This window comes from Scyliorhinus canicula, chromosome 5, assembly GCF_902713615.1.
Source record: "Scyliorhinus canicula chromosome 5, sScyCan1.1, whole genome shotgun sequence".
Lineage (NCBI taxonomy): Eukaryota > Metazoa > Chordata > Chondrichthyes > Carcharhiniformes > Scyliorhinidae > Scyliorhinus > Scyliorhinus canicula.
The window spans coordinates 72,342,750-72,367,299 of record NC_052150.1 but is presented as its reverse complement, the minus strand read 5'-3'; the positions used below and the strand labels follow the sequence as shown (position 1 = coordinate 72,367,299).

The 24,550-nt window shown below is 49.7% G+C and overlaps 1 protein-coding gene across 4 annotated transcripts in view; it reads right to left on the bottom strand.

The window, feature by feature from the left end:
* Nucleotides 1–24,550, bottom strand: part of adcy2a (adenylate cyclase 2a) — an 840,666-nt gene that overhangs the window by 172,817 nt on the left and 643,299 nt on the right. For all 4 annotated transcript variants that reach the window (XM_038797200.1, XM_038797201.1, XM_038797204.1 and 1 more), the window contains exons 6-8: nt 17,375–17,529; nt 3,944–4,055; nt 3,700–3,827 (exon numbers count right to left, since the gene is read on the bottom strand). In XM_038797200.1, coding sequence (XP_038653128.1) covers nt 3,700–3,827; nt 3,944–4,055; nt 17,375–17,529 — 395 coding nt within the window. The remainder of the gene's footprint in view (nt 1–3,699; nt 3,828–3,943; nt 4,056–17,374; nt 17,530–24,550) is intronic.

Below are 24,550 nucleotides of genomic sequence, written 5' to 3'. Positions count from 1 at the left end.
AGACTGGCCAATTCACCTACCCTGCATATCCTTTGGGTTGTGGGGACGAAACCCATGCAAACACGGGGAGAATATGCAAACTCCACACGGCCAGCGACCCAGAGCCGGGATCGAACCTGGGACCTCGACTCCATGAGGCAGCAGCACTAACCACTGTGCCACCATGCTGCCTCTTATCCAATCCTGACTATTCCTAGACATTCAATATTCGCTGGCCTTTTGATCCTACATTTCACCCGAAAGGAAACATGTTGGGCCTACACTCTCCCCATTTCCTTTTTGAATGCCCACGCTGCTCTGTGGTAGATTTTTCCACAATCAGCGTTTCCCAGTCAACTTTGGCCAGATCCTGCCTTCATCTGATAAAATTTGCCTCCCCCAATCTGTAATGTTCTTTGATAGGGCTGCTGTTGAATCTTGATATTGTAGTGTGAACAAAGAACATTAGACTTTGTTTCAGAAACAATGTCATTTATTACTAACACTACACTAATGAATTCCTAAAATGTCTAAGATTAATACAGTTGGAAATAAATGTCCAACACTAACTTACACTAATGTACTACAGAGCTTCTCTAATATGCAACTGCTACCAACTCCTTACTGACACACTTCTCGTGGAACACATGGGGCTGGATTCTCCAATTCCAGGCTATGTCCGGATGATCCGTGGCCTTTTACGTCAGAAAAATCGGCGGCGCCCCAGCACCAATCCTCTGACCTCCATGACAAAAATATCCGGAGAATGTCGGGTCACACACGTCCCCCATGCGGTCGGGAACTCGGCCCATCGGGGTGCAGCATCAGGGGAGGGCCTATAGGTGAGGTCCTGAGGCTATCCCAACAGCGTGCGTTGCACTCTTTGATGATGCTGTTTTGGAGCGGGCAGAGCATCCGAAGGTACTTTAACGAAGAAAATCTGCCATCCTTACCTGGTCTGGCCTACATGTGACTCCAGATTCACAGCAATGTAGTTGACTGTTAAAATGGCACTCAGTTCGAGGGCAATTAGGGAGGTGCAACAAATGCTGACCTTACCTGCGACGCCCACATCACATGAAAGAATACAAAATTCTCAACATCCACAGTGGAGATGGAGGCAGCCAGCTGTCTTCCACTCCTTGTTGTCTATGTTCACCTCTGGAAGGAAGAGACCTGGAAAGCCCTGGCCTGCTTTTGCGGTCTTGCTGCGTGGAAGTGTCACCCTCCTTGGCCTGTGGAGCTAAAGGATGAGGGGATTTTGATTGGCAGGAGTCACCTGACTGGATGGTCCTGGATGCACCAGATGATTCTCCTCCCTATGGGTGCCCAAGGGCCTGGTTTCCTCAAGAAGCTCCTCCTTCCTCTGGCGTTGGTACTTATGGATGCCAGAAAGTGCCTGCACCATGGAGTGCATGTCCTGCAACAATCCAGGACAAAGGTCTTGCACCAAGGTCTCCAAGGTGGCTGCCACCCAAGCTGTGTCAACCTCGTTGCGTTTCAGCATCAGCACAATCATCCCAGATACAAGATGGACACACTTCTCCATGCAGCCTTTCAATCCAAGTAGTGTACCAGACATCGCTTCCTGATTTTCCAGAGTTTGCCTTTGGAGCTCCAGCAACTGAAGCATGACCGAGTCCAGAGGTACAACATCTGACTGGGATTCAGCAGGTTCCTGGCCACCAGCAATCTTCCAAGTGCTGGTAACCTGCGACATCCCTGCCTCTGCCTGCTGTGGCTCTGAGAGTGTGACCAGATTGTGACACCGAGGCTACTTTAGAACTAGGTCCCACCGAGGAGTTTGACTGTACTGGTGGAAGGTATGGGTGAGCGCAGTATATCAGGGTCCGTGAATCCATCCACTGTGCTGCTATGAGGGCTGGAGTTAAGGACCTGGCTGTCAGACTCCATGGGCTTCTTCCCAGGCATGTCTGGGAAAAAAGGAGAGATCATTAGTGCATTGCAGAGCCTTTAGAAACAGGAGATATGACTCAGCATTGCTGTCTGATGGATGATTCATTGCTGGATCTTCACCTGGGTTATCGCGCCAATCTCACCATCAGCACAGGGTCAGTTAATCTCCTCTGTCATCAAAAGTCCATGGTGACTTTAAGTTCTGCCAAACCATCTGCTTGTCTAGGATCTCTTCCTCTGGCTGTGTGCCTGCTTCTCCTGCATGAAAACGATCGGAGAGTGTAAACAGGACACACGCCAGGGCAGATGATAAGGCTGGCTGGATGGGAAGTGGGACCAGCGAGGAGATAAGGACACGACCCAAGGGGTAATGAAGATGTGTGGAGGAGAATGAGTGGTGGTGTCCCTTGAACTGGCATTGAATGAAGTCCCTATCGATATGTAATTAATGTGTGAGTCTGTGAGTTGGCAGAATGGAGTAGATCATTCATCCTCTTGCGGCACTAAATGGCTGTCCTCTTCTGCAGAGCACTGGCACTCACACCCCTGCCACCACCTGCCATGCTGGACTGGTGACTTTGCTGCTGGGTTTCCACCCTGAGCACAGGTAGATTATGTCACGGCGGGCCTCAACAGCATCGAGGAGTCTCTCCATGGAGGCGGCAGAGAATTTCCGGGCAAGCTTCTTGGCAGCATAACTCCCCGGTGACATGTGAAGTGTGTCTGGTGTGCGCTGAGCTGCCTTTAAATGTCACGCTCCGATGCCTGCAGCGCTGATGTGATGGCAAGGCAGGCAAATCAAAGACCAGCCCATCAGCAATATTGCATGGAATCCGTGGTTGAAAATATTTAGGACTAAGTCCCACCAGATTGCAAGAAAAGCCGCCATTGCCATCAGCGGGCTCAATGCCGCTTTTCCCACCTGCCTTTGGCCTTCACTGATTTCTAGGAAAATGTTGCCCAGTGCTTATCTTTATTCACATACTTGCTTAGAACTATTAGAGTGCACTTTCATGAATCGTTCATAAGGAAACTTGATTAACCAAAATGTCAAATCGTGCTCTGCTCTATCACTTATATTTGTACAAAATAATATTGTTGATTAGTAAAACAGTATAGTAAAGGTCAACCAGTTAACATTAGCTGGGAGAAAATATTAGCAGTGAATAGGAGGGTGATTTTTTTTAAATTTAAAGTTTATAATCATTTAGAATAAGTAAGCCTGAAATGTTTTTGCTGCCATTCCCATATTCTCACAGTTTTAGAAATCTCTCCAAGCAGCATATTAGCTCGACCATCACATCATCTGACAGATCTCTCCTAAAGTCACTGCTAGTATTTGTGAATAACCCTTCCAATGTTCTTCCTCAAAGGAAGACTCTGGTTTCCATCCAATATCTCCACCCTAACCCCCATCAACTCAACGGCAGGGGAAAATAAAATTGCAATCCATCACTATGCAGATGTTGCACATTGTGGTTCCAACAAATTTCATACTCTTATTAATGTCCAAACTCACAACAACATTGTCTGAAGGCACTTACCTCTGTCTCGTGTATATTTCCGGTTCACTTATCCAAAGAACTTTCACAAAACACAATATACAAAATGGAGTTTTAAAGTTAACGCCCTCAAAACAGAGGTACACACCTCATATCAACAGTCCACCTGGATCCAAGCTTACAACAAGTAGCAAAGATTAACATTTAGGAATCCACATATATTTCCAGTTGTAAGACAACTGGACAATCAATTTGACATTATTTCTAATCCGACAAATGGAAGAGCTTAGATGCAACTTACTTTATGGCTTCGCACATGTCCAACCCCATTTTGACGCAGTTTTTGGCATGGTTTGGCAGGGATATTGGTAAACCAGAAACACAGTAGTAGCAGTCCCCTAAAATCTTGATCCTCATACAATCATTTTCCTGAATAAAACCAAAGGTAATAGTCACTTGTTAATGACGACACATGATAGTGCATGCAACTGTCAAGTACTCAGATTCACAGTAAAGTCTTGCTTGTTAGTATATGAGCTGCTTACCTTTGCAATTTGATCAAACTTGCCAAATAACTCGTTCAGAGTGTGCACAAGCTCCCCAGGTGAACACTCACTGGCCAGACGTGTGAAACCCACAATGTCAGCATACAATATACTGCAGAAATATAAATATTTGAACCATTTGATTTTCATTGCCAATCGTATTAGTAAACCAGAACCACAACATCTCCTGTCCATTGATGGAAAAAGCTGGAGAAATTTAAAAGTGAAGTAATACAAAGGCTAGCTGATCCGAGTTATACTGCTCAATGCATCCCATATCCGACTTTGTGACATAACATATGCAGTTAGATGCGTGTTCATAGAGTCCCAGATTAACGACATGAACTCTTGTCGGTTGTGGCACGGCTTAAACAATATTACGGGCGACAAAGCAAAGCCGAGTAGAATCTCTGGCAACAGAGCACCCCTCCCCAATGGACTCAATGCATTCTATGTTCACTTTGAGCAGGAAGCCATCAAACCAATGTCACCTGCTCCAATGGCCGTGGACACACCCATTCCTACTGTCACAGTCTCACAAGTTAGAGTGGCCTTCTCGAAAATGAACCCACGGAAAGCAACAGGACCTCACAGAATCCCTGGTCGTGTACTCAGATCCTGCGCAGACCAACCGGCCGATGTGTTCGCAGACATCTGTAACCTCTCCCTACTCCGTTCTGAGGTTCCCACCTGCTTCACGAAGACCACTATCATACCAGTGCCAAAGAAGAATCAGGCAACATGCCTCAACGACTACTGACTGGAGGCCTTGACATCTATTATTATGAAGTGCTTTGAGAGGTTAGTCATGAGACACATCAACTCCAAACTTTCAGATTGCCTTGATCTACAGCAATTCACCTACCGCCACAACAGGTCCCACAGCAGATGCTATCTCCCTGTCCCTACTCTCAAATCCTGGAGCATCTCGACAACAAGGACATCTATGTCAGACTCCTGTTCATTGACTACTGCCCCGCCTTCAACATAATAATCCCAGCCAAGCTCATATCCAAACACCTAAGCCTAGGATTAGGCTCCTCCCTCTGCATCCTTGACTTCCTGATCCACAGACCACAACCAGTATGGATAAAGAACTACACCTCCTCCACTATAGTCCTCAATATCGGGGCCCCAAAAGGCTGTGAACTTAGCCCCCTACTATACTCCCGATATACACACACACGACTATGTGGCAAAATCCGGCTCCAACGCCAACTACAAGTTTGCTGGTGAAACATCCATAGTGGGTCGGATCTCAAACAACATGTCAGAGTACAGGAGGGAGATAGAGAACTTAGTGGCATGGTGCAATGACAACAATCTCTCCCTCAATGTCAACAAAACAAAGGAGCCGGTCATCAACTTCAGGAAGCAAAGTGTCATCCACAACCCTGTCCGTATCAATAGTGGCGAGGTGTAGATAGTTGACAGCTTCAAATTCCTAAGCAACATCACCAACAATCTGTCCTGGTCCACCCACGTCGACCAAGAGTGCCAGGTGGTCATTTTGCTCACCGCCTGTGGCCCACATATGTTTGGGGTGATTAGGAGCCTTACATACCCATCTGCGCCTGACAGCAAGACGTTTGATGAACTTGTGACCTTGGTGGGGCAACATTTTAACCCAACCCCGTCCACGATAGTCCAGCGTTACCGGTTTAATACCACAGAGAGGACCCCAGGAGAATCCTTTGCTGAGTTTTTTTCCAGACTACGCAGGGGCAGCATGGTAGCATGGTAGCATTGTGGATCGCACAATTGCTTCACAGCTCCAGGGTCCCAGGTTCGATTCCGGCTTGGGTCACTGTCTGTACGGAGTCTTCACATCCTCCCCGTGTGTGCGTGGGTTTCCTCCGGGTGCTCCGATTTCCTCCCACAGTCCAAAGATGTGCAGGTTAGGTGGATTGGCCATGATAAATTGCCCTTAGTGTCCAAAATTGCCCTTAGTATTGGGTGGGGTTACTGGGTTATGGGGATAGGGTGGAGGTGTTGACCTTGGGTAGGGTGCTCTTTCCAAGAGCCGGTGCAGACTCGATGGGCCGAATTAACTCCTTCTGCACTGTAAATTCTATGAAAATCTATGATATCGGAGTTCTGTGACTATGGCGATTATTTGGTTTGCGATATTAACAATGCAGCAACCCAGAGGAAGTTGTTAGCCGAGTCGTCATTAACTTTTCAACAGGCAATCCAGATAGTGTTGTCCTGAGAGAGCGCAAAACGGGGCGTGCAGGAGCTACAGCGAATAGAGGTGCACACCTTGGGGCGCAACTCCTTCCGTCCAAAAGCGGCTTTAGACGCTTCTCAGAGGCTGGAATCCGTTTACATCGTACAAAGTGGTCTACCTAGGTTATTGGGTGGACCACGAAGGATTGCACCCTGTCGCAGAGAAGGAACGCACAATTCAACAAGCCCCTGCCCCGATTTACGCTACGCATCTTCGTTCTTTTCTCGGCCTCCTAAACTATTACGGGAAGTTCCACCCCAATCTGGCAACTACGCTGGCCCCGTTACACCTTCTGTTGAATAAGAATCACACCTGGGTTTGGGGTCAGCCGCAAGAAACCGCTTTCCAGCAGGTGAAACAACAATTGTCATCGTCTGGGTTACTAACCCACGATGATCCTGAAAAGCCTTTGCTCATCAGGTGTGATGCATCCCCATATGGGATTGGAGCCATCCTGTCCCCCAAGATGAGAACGGAGCCAATAACTTTCTCTTCCCGCACACTGACTGCAGCGGAAAAGAAGTACGTGCACATCGAGAAGGAGGGCCTGGCGGTAGTCTTTGCAGTGAAACACTTCCACCAGTATGTTTATGGCCACCACTTCACTATCATGACTGATCATAAGCCTCTGCTTGGACTCTTCCGAGAGGATAAGCCAATTCCGTCCATTGCTTCTGCACGGATCCAGTGCTGGGCTTTGCTGCTCGCTGCCTACAAGTATTATCCAGAGCATAAACCAGGGACCCAGATAGCGAATGCCGATGCACTGACCCCATTGCCTTTGTTGACCGGCCCCATGTCGATCCCCATGATGGGTGAGGTGGTTGCAACCCTAGATTTTATTGACTTCTTGCCTGTCACGCCATCGCAGATCCGTGAGTGGACCCAGACGGATCCAGTCTTGTCAAAGGTTCAGCACTTAGGTGGCAGCGTATTCAGCTCCCAGGTGAGTTGAGGGCATTTTCCTCCAAGCTGTCAGAATTTAGCGTGGAAGACGGTATCCTCTTGTGGAGGACGTGTGTGGTCTTCCCAGAAAAATAACGGGAGCTGATACTAAAGGACTTGCATAATGTGCATCCGGGTGTGACCAAAATGAAAATGTTGGCCCGGAGTTATGTCTGGATGCCGACATTGAGAAGGTGGCCCAAAACTGCTCCATTTGCCGGGAGCATCAGGAGCTTCCGCCGGCCGCGCCCCGACATTACTGGAAATGGCCAGGGCAATCTTGGGCTCGCCCCAAAGCTTGCACCTCTCTTCCCTGTAGCTCCTGCACTCCCCGTTTTGCGCTCTCTCAGGACAACACTATCTGGATGGCCATTGAAAAGTCAATGATGACTCGGCTAACAACGTGCAGATTTCGGCGACCCTTTTCAAGGATCCATGTTCTTTTTATTAATCAATGCCCAATTTCAATATCTAGAGGTAGGCATAACGTCCTGCGCAACGATCAGGAAATTTGTTTATCTTTCAGCACGTATGGTCTCCCGGAGATGCTCGTCACAGACAATGGCACTCCATTCACAAGTGAGGAGATTGCGAGGTTCATGAAGGTGAACGGCAGACGCCACATCCGCACTGCTCCATACCACCCGACTTCCAATGGGTTGGCGGAGCGCGCCGTGCAGACGTTCAAACAGGGCCTAAAGAAACAGTCTTCTGGGTCTATGGAGACTAGACTAGCTCATTTTTTGTTTTCGTATAGGAGCAATCCACATGTGGTGACTGAGGTAGCTCCCGCAGAACTAATGGGTGGAGACTTCGCACCCGCCTTAGCATGGTTTTCCAGGACATTGGTGCAAAAGTACGCCATACTCAAGAACGGCAGGGGCATGGCCTTTCTCGGCATCAGCTGATTCGGCAGTTTGCGCCTGGTGACCAGGTGTTCATTCGAAATTTTGCTGGTGGTGCCCAGTGGGTCCCTGCCGTTATCTTTCGACTAGCGGGCCCAATCTCTTACCAGGTGCAAGCCCAGGGTCATCTCCAGCGCAAACATTTAGACCACGTTCGGTCCAGAAGGCTGCCTCTTCCAAAGATTCCCCGCCCGGAGCTCACTTCTGCAGCCGCATAGACCAGACACAGTGGAGGTTCATCCTCACGATTTTCCTCTGGCGCCGCACTCAAAGCCTGTGCGAGTCGTTGCAGAACCGCTTGGAGATATGGATGCTGAGATGACGGAGGTTTTGGACTCCGACTCCGAGATGGAGACACAGGATGTCTCCGAGGGGGAGTCCTTGATCCAACGGCCCATGGATCCCAACCGTTATGCCGTTCATCGCGGACGTTTTGCCTTCTCGTTACACGCCGCCCGATCCAGCGCCTCATGCAAATGGTGTCTGGCCTGCGGCAAAATGAGTCTTCCGCCCTCCTCCACTAGGGTCTTCAGTGGTTCCTCACACTTTGGGGGGAGGGATGTTACAACCTGCCTGATTATTATTATTATTTGTTTTTATTATTACTTTATCAGAGTTACAAAGCCAGAGCTCAGAGTGTGGACAGGGGCAAAGTCTAATTCAGCTCCTTGCCTGCTCCAGAAACCAATTCAAATTGAATCCAATTCATGGTCCCCACAAGCGAGACGTACCAGGTCCAGGCATTACACCTGATCCCACGCTCACCTCAGCCAAAAGGACAAGAAGCGATTGCCTGATTATTATTGGCTGTCCCACAGTCCTTAGTGAATATGAGCTCCCCCAATGAGGAGGGCGGAGAAATCATTAGCAGAAACACCTGCATATATAGAGCTGGCCAGTGTGGAACTAGCTAGAGGAGGGAGCAGTGGTGGAGTACTGCTGCTGTTGTATATATGTTATTGTAAACAAAGTTATTTCTTTTGATTCTACAAACTCATGCTGGATTCTTCATGTGAGACAGCCACTAACTTAGACTTCCTCTAATCTATGTATTGTATTTACAGTTCATTATGCTGACTTTTTGACATTGTAAAGTAAACATTGTTTGAAGAATTACTTTTCTGAATATGATTCTGCTTCCAAGTGTTATCCGGACCCTCTTGTCGTCTGCTCTTTTAACGTCCCATCTCACTCTTCCTCTGGCTTTGTCCTCCAATACTTTTTCAACCAAATTTAACAGCACTCCAATTAAATATTTCTTCTGGGTAATCCCTCTGATCTGATAATTGACGTACCATCAATTGGACGCGAGACACGATGAAGATCCAAACTGTGGATTTAATCAGCTAGTTGTTAGCCCGGTGGTCGACTACAGAGAAAGGCCGACCGCTGGGAATCCTGGGTACTTATACCCCACCTCGGAGGCGGGGTCTACTTGCCTCTCGACCAATTGGTGAGCAGTCACATGACTAGTCCCAGCCAATCAGGTGACAGGCACATGACCAGCCAGAGCCAATGGGAAACCAATGCTCTGCACCAATGGCAGTGCTCACACCCATATCACCACAATAATCATTATAGTTGGGGGGTACTGGGATATTCGGTGGGTTTACTGATCTCCAAGGAGAATGAGTGAGATGACTGTTGATTGACGTATAATTGCAATTATACAGGGCTATAGTGAGGCCACACCTGGAGTATTGTGTGCAATTTTGGTTTCCTTTTCTGAGGAAGGATGTTCTTGCTCTTGAGGGAGTGCAGCGAAGGTTTACCAGACTGATTCCAGGGATGGCGGGACTGTCATATGAGGAGAGATTAGGATTGTTATCGCTGGAGTTCAGAAAAATGAGGGGAGATCTCATAAAATTCCAACAGGACTAGACAGGGTAGATGCAGGGAGGATGCTCCTGATGAGTGTGTCCAGAACCAGGGGTCACAATCTGAAGCTTCAGGGTAAACCATTTCGGACAGAGATGAGGACAAATGTCTTCAACCAAAGAGTGGTGAGCCTGTGGAATTTATTACCACAGGAAGTAGTTGGTGCTAAAACACTGAATATATTCAAGAGGCGGCTAGATATAGCACTTGGGGTCAACGGGATCAAAGGTTATAGGGAGAAAGCAGGATTGGGCTATTGAGTTGGATGATCAGCTAATATCGTGATAAATGGCGGAGCAGGGTCGAAGGGCCAAAAGGCCTCCTGCTCCTATCTTCTATGTATCTATGCGAGTTAAGATTTCAATTTTAGATTCTTTGACAGATGTTATTCTGTCTGGTATCATGGGAGTGTCCCTTTAAGACATGTTTTTGTCTTATCACATGGCTTCAGTGATGTCATTGTGTGGGTAGAGCTAGGTTGTGGCTCTGTGACTTTTACTTTCACTTTAAGATTTGGACTGGTTTGATCTGCACAGGTTGAAAGAAGCGTCTCTCTATCTTAATTTTAAAAGCTGTTTCCAGACTGCTTGATAACTTAAAAGAGATAATTGCTTTCTGGAAGGAATTCAAACCTGCTGTTTCAAAAGGGTAACAATAACAAGTCTTATACCAGGTAGAATGTGGTGTGTTGGGCGACGCCTTTGAAAAGGGGTTTCTGGTTTAACTTGGATTTTGTTATTGAATTGGAACAGTTAAGGGGTAATTCATTCAGGGTTATACATAGATTACTGTAGCTGTGTGAGGTCTTTGTGTTTATGTGGTGAATGTATTCACCATAATGCATGCATGATACCATAACCTGTGACCTATGACCTGGAAGTGGTGATATGAACTGCTTCCAGGTACTGTACTGTAACCCCGGTATGGCTCCGCCTCTGGCTCCACCCACACCGGGGCATATATAGGCCGGCCTCTTGTGGGCGGCATTCATCTGTACTTCTGACTCTGGCTAGGCAAGTTCATGACTAATAAAGCCTACTGTTCACTCGTTCTGTCTGCATCACTGTGAATTGAAGGCATATCAATTTATTAGTCATAGACAGCACTATGGAAGCCGCCCTAAAGCCAGACAGGCTCAAAATCGACGCCCGCACGTCCGAAGCCAAGGAAATATTCGAACATTGGCTCTGATGCTTCGAGGCCTACCTCGACTCCTCCACAACGCCTCCCACAGAGACTCTCAAGCTGCGACTCCTCCACGCCCAGGTGAGCCATTGAATCTCTGTAATGATCGAGAAAGCGGACACGTACAAGGCAGCGGTCGCAACTCTCAAGGCACACTTTGTGAAGCCGATAAATGAGGTGTTCGCCAGACACCTCCTCACTACTCGCCGTCAACGCGCCGGAGAATTGCTGGAAAAGTATCTCGAAACCCTGACTCTACTCACAAGGAACTACAGCTATCGAGATGTGACGACGGAGGAACATATGAACACACAGATCCGGGACACCTACGTGTCGCGGGTCTGCTCGAACTATATCAGGCAGCACCTGCTGGAAAACGGGACCTCCGATCTGCGGGAAACGGTAAAGCTAGCGACTTCACTAGAGGTGGCCTACCAGAACCTCAGCGCGTTCCCCGCGGGCCTGCCGAACCCCTCGTGGACACCCTCGTTGCGACCCCCGTCGGACCCGACTACGTCGCAGGCTTGTGCCGCGCGTCTGCCAGCCCAGCCCGGGGAACCACAGTGCTACCTCTGCGGCCAGGGTCAACACCCCCGGCAGCGCTGCCCAACCCACACAGCAACGTGTAGCGATTGTGGGAAAACGGGGCACTTCGCTAGGGTCTGTCTGGGCCGGCCTAAGGCTCAGAAATCGAAAACACACCAGGCCCGACCCATGGACTCGCAGCCCCACAGACCCCGCAATGTGGCTGCATGCCTGCCCGGAACACCCCCGTCAGATGCATCATTGGCAGCGTGCGACTCGTGGGGGCCGCCATCTTGGCTGCTGGCCACGGCACCGACCAACACGTGCGACCGATGGGGGCGGCCATCCTGGTCGCCACCTTCACCCCAACCCGACACGTGCGACTCACGGTGGCTGCCATCTTGTGACTTTGCCGACCACACAGACTACCCACAGCTGGGCGCAGTCACCTTCGACCAGTCGCAGCCAAAACAGCTGAACAACTCCATGATGGTCGTCAGGGTCAACGAGACCCCCTGTCTTTTAGACTCCGGAGCACAGAGAGCTTTGTCCACGGCGACACGGTAAGGCGCTGCTCCATCCACACCTACCCAGCCTCCCAAACAATCTCCCTTGCCTCCAGGACCCATTCGGTTTAGATCCGGGGGTACTGTATCGCCAATCTCGCGAAACAGGGCACAGAATACACTCGTTTTAAGCTCTACGTCCTTCCCCACCTCTTCGCCCCCCTACTGCTCAGATTGGACTTCATATTCGACAACGCACAATGGAGCAAAATAAAAAATGATAAAATCTCGAGGTGGAGGATCGAACTCTCCACCTACAACTATAATATCAAGTATCATCCTGGGAAGCACAACGAGCCCCCAAGTGCCCTGTCCCGCGGCACATGCGCCAGGGCGCAAGATGACCGACTTAGGGCTATCCACAATGCCACCCGGGGGTCATCCAGCTTACCCACTTCATTAAGGCCCGCAATCTTCCCTTCTCCTCCGAGGATGTCAATGCCATGACCAGGGACTGCCAAGTCTGCGCGGAGTGCAAACTGCACTTCTACCGGCTAGACAAGGCCCACCTGGTAAAGGCCTCCAGGCCCTTTGAGTGCCTAAGCACAGACTTCAAAGAGCCCCTCCCCTCCACCAACCAGAATATATACTTTCTCACCATCATCGATGAGTACTCTCGCTTCCCCTTCACCATCCCCTGCCCCGTCATGACTTCAGCCACCGTAATAGAGGCACTGCACAGCATCTTCACACTGTTCGGTTTTCCTGCCACGTCCACAGTGACCGGGGCATATTATTAATGAGCGATGAGCTGCGCCAGTACCTGCTCAACAAAGGCATCGCCTCGAGCAGGACTACGAGCTATAACCTGCAGGGAAACGGGCAGGTGGAGAAGGAGAACGGGACGGTATGGAAGGCCGTTCTTCTGGCCCTTAGGTCTAGAAGTCTCCCAATCCCCCGCTGGCAGGACGTCCTCCCTGACGCCCTCCACTCCATCAGATTGCTCCTCTGCACAGCCACGCACCGAGAGGGGGCCGTGGAGTGTACCCCTGGCAAGGGCAGTGCCAGCCAACAGTATCCTTGGCAGCAGGGATGGGCGCCAGGGTCAATGGCCCCCATGTCGCTGAGCAATGACAGGGGTGTGGAGTTGGGGTGGGTGTGTGGACATGCGGGGGCAGAAGCCACAGTGCCAACCCGGGGCCAAAATCTAGCCTGGTGGATCTGGTTGGACACGGGGGTACGCACCACGTTAGCATGTCGACCTTTCGCCCCCTCAGGACAATGGATATTGGAATTCAACCAGTAATGGTGGAACTTCCTGCTCGTCTCCTCAGCCATGGGGGATGCATTGCGGCCTGGACGAGCTGGAGCTTCTCGAGGAGGAGGAGGCTGCAGCAGCGGAACATGCAGCATTGGAGCATGCAGCAGCGGAATATGTAGCATTGGAACATGCAGCAGTGGAGCATGCTGCAGAGGAACAGCAGGCAGAGGCCAACAGGTCGAGGAGCAGGAGGTGTCAAGGAAGCGCTGCTTGAGGCCTCGTGTGTACCGGCAGTGCCTCTCATTCGAGGGCCTGCCGGACCTGGCATACCGTCGAAGACTTCGGCTGAGCAGGGAGGCAGTGTGACATATCTCCCAGATCATGGCACACCTGGCACCGCTGGGGTACGGGGGAAGGACAATCATTCCCAGTGGCCGTCAAGGTGACGGTCGCCCTGAAACTTTACTCAACGGGGTCCTTCCAGGCGTCGAGTGGTGACCTGTCCGGGAACTCACAGACTTAAATGCTCAGGTGCATCCACGGCGTCACGGAGGCCTTATATGCCCAGGCGACTCAATACATCTACTTCAATGTGGACCAAACCTACCAGGATACCTGGGCAGTGGGGTTCGCCACGATCGACAGGGTGCCCGGGTCCAGGGGGTGACTGACAGGATCACGACCCCCTATGAGCATCTGCAGATAACGGGCCGCTCTGGACAAACTGAAATGGATTCCACTCAATGAATATGCAGCTGATATGTGACCATCAGCTGCACAGCATACATGTCTGCGCCCGATACCAGGTGAGCGTGCACACTTGACGATTCCTGAGATGTTCGAGGCGCCCACCCCCCCTTCGGGATGCAGTGCCCCTGCCACTGAACTGCACCTTCAGGAGCCCGAAGCACCACTCGATCACACCCCTGGTTGCTGCGTGGCGAGATTGTAACGTGTCTTGCCATCGGTCTGGGGTCTCCAGATAGTGTCAATAGCCACGACCACAGTGGATAATCCCTGTCACCCAGGAGCCCCTCGAACATGGAAGGAATCATCGAGTGTGCCAGGATGAAGGAGTCATGCACACTGCCCAGGTATCGGGTGCAGAGGTGTACGATGCGCAGCTGATGGTCACAGACGAGCTGGATGTTCATTGAGTGGTACCCACTTTGGTTATAGTAGAGCGGCCTGTTATCCGCAGGTGCCTTTTGGGCGACATGCACCCAGTCTATCGCCCCTGGACCCGGGGCATCCCGGCGATGACAGCGAACCCTACTGCCCGGGCAACCGGGAGGGCTTGGTCCACATGGAAATTGATGTAATGATCTGTGTATCATATAGGGCCTCCGTGATGCACCTGTGCACCGAGGTCTGAGAGATCCCGGACAGGTCCCCACTTGGCAACCGGGAGCACCCCGTCACCGAGAGGTTCAGGGCAACTGCCACCTTGACGGTTGCTGTGAGCAGGTGTGCTCCCTCATACCCCTGCGGTGCCAGGTGTGCCATCTGGCAGATGTGTCGCACTGTTTCTCTGCTCAGCCGGAGTATCCGATGGCATACCCGTTCCAGCAGGTCCTCGAATGACAGGCGGTGCCGGTACACAGAAGCCTCCTTGGCACCTCCTCCTCCTCGGCCTGTTGGGCGGCCGACGCTCCAGCATGTGTGGCCGCCACCTGGCCCTCTGCAGCCCATTGCTCTGCAGCCTGGTCCTTTCCTGGCTGTTCCGCTGCTGCAGCTTCCCCCTCCTCTCCAAGTGGCCCCTGTTCACGCGGCCGCAGGGGATCTCACAGATCGGTAACCATCACCCCGGCGGCCAGCATTGCTGGTTGAACGCCAAATGCCATTGTCTGCAGGGGTTGGAAGGCCAACATGAAAAAAAAAATTAAAAATCGCTTATTGTCACGAATAGGCTTCAATGAAGTTACTGTGAAAAGCCCCTAGTTCGCATAGCGCATACCCCTGTGCCCAGCCAGGTTTCATGGGCTACCCCGTGGCCCCGGTTGGCACTGCGGGCTCCACCCACGCATGTCCCTCAGCCTCCATCACACTCCTGCTCCATCTGTGTAGAAGTGATCTGTCACTTTTCTTATACACTATTGTGTCTGTCACTTGCTGCGAGACTCTGCAAATATCTTTCACAAACCCCTGAGCGTAGCTGGTGGAGGTGGTAACTATGACAGCAACTGGTAAAGTGTGGCTATCAAATTCAGTTGTCAGCAGAACTTGTTCCAGCAGGCTACATATATCTACCTGTACCCTACATGATACCGAGCCTCAGGCACTATTTTATAACAAACCAAGGAGGTTTATGTAGCATCCTGCGGGCTCCACTTGTGTGTCGATCCACTCATTCCTGCAGGGCTCCAGTAATTGGGGCTGGTTTAACACTGGGCGGCAAACAGCTGGCTTGTAATGCAGAACAAGGCCAGCAGCATGCGTTCAATTCCCATTCCGGCCTCCCCAAACAGGTGCCGGATTGTGGCGACTATGGGCGTTTCACAGTGACTTCATTGAAGCCTACTTGTGACAATAAGCGATTAATCTTATTGTTAGTGGCAGATTGGTGCTTCTGCATACCCTTGTATTGCTGCTACTACTGATGGGCAGCTGCTCGTCTTCTTCTGAGGTTAGCAGTAACACAGCATATGCTGCATGCATACTGTTCTCATAGATGACGGGTGGAATTTTCCCAAAAAATAGACTAAATGTCATTCCGGTCACGCAAATCAGTGAAAATCATGCCAGCAGCTCTGACCAGATTCCGGTTGCGATTGTCCTGTATGTAGTTTTTTTGTGGAGGGCGATGTGATTTGATCCAGTATTGAAAAAGGTGGGGCAGAAACAAATCAGCAGGTCTGGCACCTCAGAGACCAGGCACCATTTTAAAAGTGCACCCCAATTTCAGAATAAAGCTACCGACCCACCCCCTCTCAATCGCTGACATCAGGCAACACCCCCCCCCCCCAAATACCAACCGCTGGCATCAGGATCAACCCCAGTCGCCAGTACTAGTGTTTCCACCTCCCCCCTCCCCAGGTGAGCAACACCCTGCTAAGGGTTGCCAAATGCCCCCCCATGACCTGCCCCCCCCATGTTCTGCCCCTCATGCGCCACCTCCTCATACCTCATCTCTTGACAGTGCCCCTTGGCACTACCCCCGGCATCTTGGAGGTTGGCACTGCCAGAGTGTCAGTGCCGGTCACGTCCCCGAGCACTCGGGAGCTACAAAGATCATCCAGCAGCACCCCCCCCCCCCCCCTCCACCCCCAGCCTCTCCCGTCGTGATCATCACATCTTGTGTCCATTTTTGGAGGCGAGTAGTGACTTGCGCCGGCTTCATGCTGGGCAGGAGAACTGCAGGAGCCGAGTGAATTCGGCTTAAAACAGCTACTGCTGGCGGGATTCTCCATCCCGCCGCACTCGTTTTCTGGTGCGGCGCATCCCCGCCCACAGCTGGATCCTCTGTCCTGACAGCTGGCCAATGGGTTTCCCATTGTGGGTGCCCCCACGTCGTCAGGAAATTCGCGGGCATGAGTGCGCAGCCAGCGAAATGGAGGATCCCCCGACAGAGAATCCAGCCCTGCATTTTTAAATTATGATTTAAATATGCTAATCTGGTTCACTCCAAGAAATTTTATTAAGAGAGCTGATACTAAGAAGTTTCAAACAAACATCTGACTTGTTAACCATTATTGGAGCTGAAACAAATTGGCCAGCTCACATGCAAAATAACAAAGCAAAAAAAATGCTCTCAGTGTTTCTTATATTAATTTTGATATTAGTTTGAATTGTGATGCTGTAAAGTTTGCTATTTTAAAGATTTATGATTTAATGCATGAAGCGTACAGATAGGAAACATATGAAAAATAATCAGCAGCAACTGAAATGACTCAATAATTTTCTGACGTGCTTCCGGTTACAATAGATGACAATAACATTGTCAAGATGTGTTTTTCTTCCAGCTTTTTTACACTATTAAGAAAAAAATGAAAGTACCTCACATTTGTGTGCCTCCTCACATACAAATTGTGAAAGTTATTTGTATTTTCCAGTTGGCAGTGACCAGATTTAGGTCCTTGTAATCGTTGAATGATTTCAGCCTTCATCTCCATGGCAATATGTGCAGGAAGCAATGACAGTAACAGACGTTCCTTTAGAAAGGAAAGAAAAAATTTTTAAAAACAAATTTAAATGCTGTCATGTTATATTTCCTCATCTCTTACTAATACTTTTATTTTCTTTTTAAAAATTTTGAGTACCCAATTCTTTTTTTTTTCCAATTTAGGGGCTGGTTTAGCACAGGGCTAAATCGCTGGCTTTTAAAGCAGACCAAGGCAGGCCAGCAGCACGGTTCAATTCCCGTACCAGTCTCCCCGAACAGGCGGCGGAATGTGGCGACTAGGGGCTTTTCACAGTAACTTCATTTGAAGCTTACTTGTGACAATAAGTGATTTTCATTTCATTCATTTCATTTCAATTTAGCTTGACCAGTTCACCAACCTTACACATTGTTTTGGGTTGTGGGGGTGAGACCCACGCAGACACAGGGAGAATGTGCAAACTCCACATGGACAATGACCCAGTGTCGGGATTGAACCCAGGTCCTTGGCGCCGTGAGGCAGCAGTGCGAACCACTGCGCCACTGTGCTGCCCTATTTCTTACTAATACGTAAGTAATTTGAAAAGATACGGAGGTTGCAAAATTATGCTCCCTGATGATGGTAATTTCAGGACTTGAGGTGCTGTTACAGTGTGAAAATGGCAACTTCTGCGCCTTTCCGACGTGGTCCATGCTGAACACCATCGGGTTGAGGGCATTAACATGTGCACTGTGTGTGTGCCAGTGGAAGAATGCGGAGAAGGCAGATTGTAATGTCAGTTAGTATATGATGCTGGCCCTCTCTTTTTTGAACTTACCGTTCTAATTTATGCCCTCACCTAAATATGCATAGCCGAGTAGGTGTCCAGCAGCACTAAGGGCATCCCACCAGCACAGTTTCAGCTTTTAGATACCGATGGTCCAGAAACACTGGCAAAGAATATTTGCTTGCTATCTAAATTTAGTGAGGAAGGAGTGGATTGTACTTTGTGTCATTTGAGAAAACTGGCATAAAACTGAAATGGCCTCAAGGAAATTGGACTCCCACAGTGTTCTCATGGGAAAACCTTTGGGGATATAATTGTCTCTTTCAGAAGAGCAACATGTGACCATGACAGAATAAAGAATGCTGTTCGCAATACTTTTGAGTTTGTACCAGAAGTGTAGAGACAGAAATATTGAAATTTGAAAAGAAAACAAGGTCAAACATTTATGGAATCTTCTAGAAAGAAGGAAATGGTGTTTGATAGGTGGTGCAAATTGCTAATGGTTGAATAAGACTTTGAAAGACTTGGGAAAGTGGTTCTGATGGAAGAATTTTGGGTCGATCCCACATAGACGAACGTGAAGTTCATAAATAATGGATGCTACTGAAATGGAAGATGAAAACAAATTGATTGGTTGATTGGTGGTGACTCAGAAGTCGTTATTATAAGGGAGGAAGTGTTAGGCGTGTTAAAAAGCATTCAGGTAGATAAATCCCCAGGGCCAGATGGTATCTATCCCAGATTACTGAGGGAGACAAGAGATGAAATCGCTGGGCCTACAACAGAAATCTTTGTGTCCTCTTTGGCCAAAGGAGAGATCCCAGCGGATTAGAGGATAGCCAATGTTGTACCTGTGGATGGAGCATATCATCATGGTGTCATGTCTGCAGCGGCAGAAACATCTATCTGTTCCCCGTACAATAGAATCCCTTGTCACGATCAATCTTCCATCCTCCCACCACCTGCAGCTGAGCTACTCGTGATGCCACGGTCTTGACTCTTGCTGCATTCCCCTGAGAAATCTCCTCTCCCAGCAGTATCCAAAAATGGAAAACCTGTTAGACGTCGATAGACCCAGGTGGTTACCGCACTACGTGCCTAGTGTTTGTACTCTTCTCTTGCTGCCTGTGCATTCTTTACTTGTGGTGTACCTGCTATCCATGAAGATGTCAGCCATGCGAATGCTCCACAGTGACTCCAGCTGCTGCTCCGAAACAAGGATTTTGAGTAGCTGCAGCTGGAGACGCTTCCTGCACCTGTGGTCACCCTGGACACTGGTCGTGTTCCTGACTTCCTGCATCGCCCAGGGGGAACATTCCACATGATCGAACTGTTCTGCCATGACCTACCCTTAAATTACACCCATTACTTTAAAAGAAAATGTTATGGGATGTGGCCTCGCTGGCAAGGCCTGCATTTATCACCTGCCCCTAATTGTCCTTGAGGGCGCATTTAAGATTGTGGATCTGGAGTCATATGGAGACCAAATAAGGTAAGGGTGGCAGATTTCCTTCCCTAAAGGACGTAGTGGGGGCATGGAATGCACGGCCTGTGGAAGTAGTTGAGTCGGAAATATTAGGGACCTTCAAGCGGCTATTGGATAGGTACATGGGTTACGGTAGAATGATGGGGTGTAGATTAATTTGTTCTTAATCTAGGACAAAAGTTCGGCACAACATCGTGGGCCGAAGGGCCTGTTCTGTGCTGTATTTTTCTATGTTCTATTATTTAAGAAGGATTGCAAGGGTAACCCGGGTAATTATAGGCCAGTGAGCTTGACGTCAGTGATAGTGAAATTGTTGGAAAAGATTCTCAGAGATAAGAACCATGCACATTTGGAAGTGAATGGTCGTATTAGCGACAGACAGCAAGGTTTAGTACGAGGGAGGTCGTGTCTCACTAATCTGATTGAATCTTTTGAGGAGGTGACAAAAATGATTGACAATGGAAGGGCTGTGGTTGTTGTCGACATGGACTTTAGTAAAGCATTTGATAAGTTCCCTCATGGCAGACTGGTGCAAAAGATTAAATCACATGGGGTCAGGGGTGAACTAGCTGGATGGAGTCAGAACTGACTTGGCTATAGAAGACAGAGGGTAGCAGTGGAAGGGTGTTTTCTGAATGGAGGTCTGTAACTAGTGGTATTCCGCAGGGATCAGTACTGGGACCTCTTCTCTTTGTAATATATATAACTTGGAAGAAAACGTTTGACTAGCAAGTTTACGGATGATACTGAGTTGCAGGAGCTGCGGATAGTGATGAAGATTGTCAGAGTATACAATAGGATATAGATAGGCTGCAAAATTAGGCAGAGAAATGGCAGATGGATTTTAACCTGGGCAAATGCGAGGTGATGCATTTTGGTAGATCCAATTCAGGTGGAAGCAAAAAATAAATGGCAGAACCATTAGGAGCAGAGAGAGACACAGAGAGATCTGGGCGCGCAGGTCCACAGATCCTTAAAAGTGGAAGCACAGGTGGAAATGGTGGTAAAGAAAACATATGGCATGCTTGCCTTCATAGGACAGGGTATCGAGTATAAAAGCTCGAAAATTATGTTACAGTTATATAGAAGGTTGGTTCGGCCACATTTGGAATACTGTGTCCAATTCTGGTCACCGCACTACCAGAAGGACGTGGCGGCTTTGGAGAGAGTACAGAAAAGGATTACCAGGATGTTGCCTGGTATGGAGGGTACTGGGTGGGATTCTCCGGTCACCGACGCCGAAATCGCATTCGGCGATCGGCCAGAGAATCCCCGCTGGCGCCTAAATTGGGGGCGGCGCTGATTTTGCGATGCTCTGCCCCCTCCAAACGTGTATGCCGCATGACATATGGATGGCCTCAGGACGTCACCTGAGACCCTCCCCCGATACTCCGCCCCAGATGGGCCGAGTTCCCAATGGCGTGGGTCACTCATGCTATTTTGTTTAGGGAACCCGGCGTGGCAGCTGCAGACTGAGCCACAGTCCGGGGGGGGGGGGGGGGGGAGCCAATCCGCGGGCAGGAGGAACTTTGGCGGGGGCTGGGGGCACTGGCGGGGGGTGGTCTGGTGGTGGCGAGCCTGGCCAAAGGGGGCACTATTTGGCAGGCCAGGTCCGCGCATGGCCGTGCTCATGTGCGGCCGCAGACCTGGCAATTCTCTGGCCGTATCGGCACCGGGGGCTTTAAACTGCGTGCCCTCAGGCGGAGGATCGGTGGAGGTTTTGCGCCATTTTGGCGGGCATAAAACGCCACTGTTCCCACGCCGGCGTCAGCACTTAAGTCTCAAAATCGGAGAAACCAGTCCATTAGCTATGAGGAGAGACTGAATAAACTGGGATTATTCTCCCTAGAGAGACGGAAGCTGAGGGGTGACCTGATAGAAGTTTATAAAATTATTAGGAGTATACATGGGGTAAACAGTTGGAGGCTTTTTCCCAGGGCGGAATTTAAAATTACAAGGGGCACAAGTCCAAGGTAAAGGGGACAGGTTCAGTGGAGATGTGCGGGAAAACTTTTTTACACAGAGGAATGCACTGCCAAGTGACGTGGTTGAGGCAGTTACATTAGCGACCTTTAAGACTTATCTGGATAGGCACATGAATAGACGGGTATAGAGGATACAGGCAGTTGGTCTAGATAGGACCCGTGATCGACGCAGGGTTGGAGGACCGAAGGGAGTGTTCCTGCGCTGTATTGTTCTTGACTCAAAGGCATATTAGAAACAGGGTCCAGTATAGAATCTCACAGAGGAACTGGAGAGATAGGAGGCTTGACAACGCTGGTTTTGCTAGGGCTGTTTAGCACAGGGCTAATTCGCTGGCTTTGAAAGCAGACCAAGGCAGGCCAGCAGCACGGTTCAATTCCTGTAACAGCCTCCCCGAACAGGCGCCGGAATGTGGCAACTAGGGGTTTTTCACAGTAACTTCATTTGAAGCCTACTTGTGACAATAAGCGATTTTCATTTCATTCATTTCATTTCATTTTATTCATTTTGGTAAGAAAGATGGCAAAGGTAAAGAAATATGCACTCCTCAGCTTAGAACCATAACAAAGTTACAGTGCAGAAAGAGGCCATTCAGCCCATCATTTCTGCGCTGGCCAAAAAGATAAAAATTAAACTAGGTTGGTATAAGTAAAAGTCTTGAGGGCAAGTTTAATCACGGTACCAATTTGTTAATCCCTTCATGAAAAAGGACATATAAAGGCTAAATATTGGAAGTGGAAAAGCAACCCTGTAGCATTAGTACAAATGACAGTGATCTTCCAGAGAATGCTGGCCTACGGGGTAAAATTATGACCTGCCGTTTGCTTTTCCTGTGCTTATTGATGGAGTAAATCATGGTGCAGGAAGCTATAGTTTTTTATCTAAGGGTGCAGTATCCTGTTTTTTTGTGATGAGACAGGCAAGTAGATTGTTATTTTCAGAGATAGAGGAGCGGTCACTGATGGTGGCATGGTGATATTGAACTCTCTGCAAAAATCTAGCTGATTAATGACATGGGGCCATTGTACTGGGTGATACCCCAAAGATGCACGAGAAAACCACCATCCACATACCCGTCTCACACCACCACCACCCTCAGAGATTCCCAGGTAAGGATTGCATGGTGATTGCCCTGGAAGTTCAAACTACTGTTGGGCAATTGCCCTGCACTGAGGACCAACCAAAAATGCAATTTAAATCGCAAACTTCGGATGGTTCCAGCTTTCACCCAGCAGCAATTAGCCAGAGAAAGTTAGAAATATTTAAACTACTTCGAGATTCTGGATAATTATTGCACTGACCTCCCCCAGGCCCGCACAGGACTCTCCCAAATGCCCATGGGATTCCTAGAAACCTCCCAATACCCCTCTCATGATTCCCCCATTGGGTCTCCTCCCGAACACCCCTCTCCCTCACGGCCCCAGACTACAGCCCCAACCTCCAAATTCACATAGGACACCACCAGCCCGTCCCCTGCCACCACCCGACCAGACCTGACCTCCCAGTACAACCAGATCCCATAAATCTGGTTGTAAAAGCCTTTTACACTTAGCTTCTCTGTGGCTCGTCAAAGTAGCTGGACCTTTAAACTTACCTGGTTTATGGCAATTGGTACTGTAAAAAAAGCGGGATGACTTACTTACCTTTAACTGAGATGCCCTTGACTGTAAGCACTGCGCTACACAGATCTTGCCTAGCCTGAGTCAGTAGGTCAAACGAGATAGGAGTGGCTGGATTTCAGTTCAGTCACTATAAGCAGAGTGGCAATCCGACTTCAGCTAAGGTTATGGGTCATATCAATACAGCGTATTGTTGAAATTTGTTTACAACTTCCGGTTGCGGCTATGACCAGCTAAGTCGCACGTTTGGCTGCTCCTGCTACAAAGGTGTTTTCGGGCCGATTGGAGGGCCCCAACGGCGCTGTAAGGACAAATCCCGGTGGGGGAAGGCTCCCTGAAGAGAACCAGACCAACTTTATGGTCGGTACCCGGAGTGGGGTGGTAAAGAAAGCAACAGCAGCTCCCAAAAAAAAGCGGGGGAAGAAGACCAAAATGGCGGCCGGTGGCGCACCCGAGGAATGGAGGAAATGGGCGGAGGAGCAGCAGGCCGCTCTCCTGCGCTTCTTTACGGAGCTGAAAATGGAGCTCTTGGAGTCAATGAATGCGACGACCACCAGGCTGATGGGAGCCCAGGCGACCCAAGAGGCGTCGATTCGGGAGCTGCAACAGGAGATGACTGTGAGGGAGGAGGAGGCCACGGTCCTCGTGGGAAAGGTAGAGGTGCACGAGGCACTCCACCTGAAATGGCAGAGCCGTTTTGAGGAGCTGGATACCCGAATGAGGCGGAAGAACCTGAGGATCTTGGGCCTGGCAGAAGGCCTGGAGGGGTCAGACCTCCCGGGATATGTAGCAGAAATGCTGAGCTCCCTGATGGGGGCGGGGGCCGTCCCTTCGCCCCTGGAGCTGGAAGAGGCCTACAGGGTCATGGCTAGGAGGCCAAGAGCAAATGAGCCCCCGAGGGCGGTGCTGGTGCGGTTCCAGCGACTCAGCGACCGTGAGAGAGTGCTGGAGTGGGCCAAGAGGGAAAGGAGCAGCAAGTGGGAGAATTCGACGGTGAGGGTCTACCAGGACTGGAGTGCGGAGGTGGCAAAGCGGCGGGCCCGGTACAACCGGACGAAGGCGGTGCTACATGCAAAACGGATCAGGTTCGGAATGCTGCAGCCAGCGCGCTTGTGGGTCACCTACAGGAACCAACACCACTATTTTGAGTCCCCAGAGGAGGCGTGGGCCTTTGTACAGGAAGAGAAACTGGACTCGAATTAGACCCAGGGGATACTT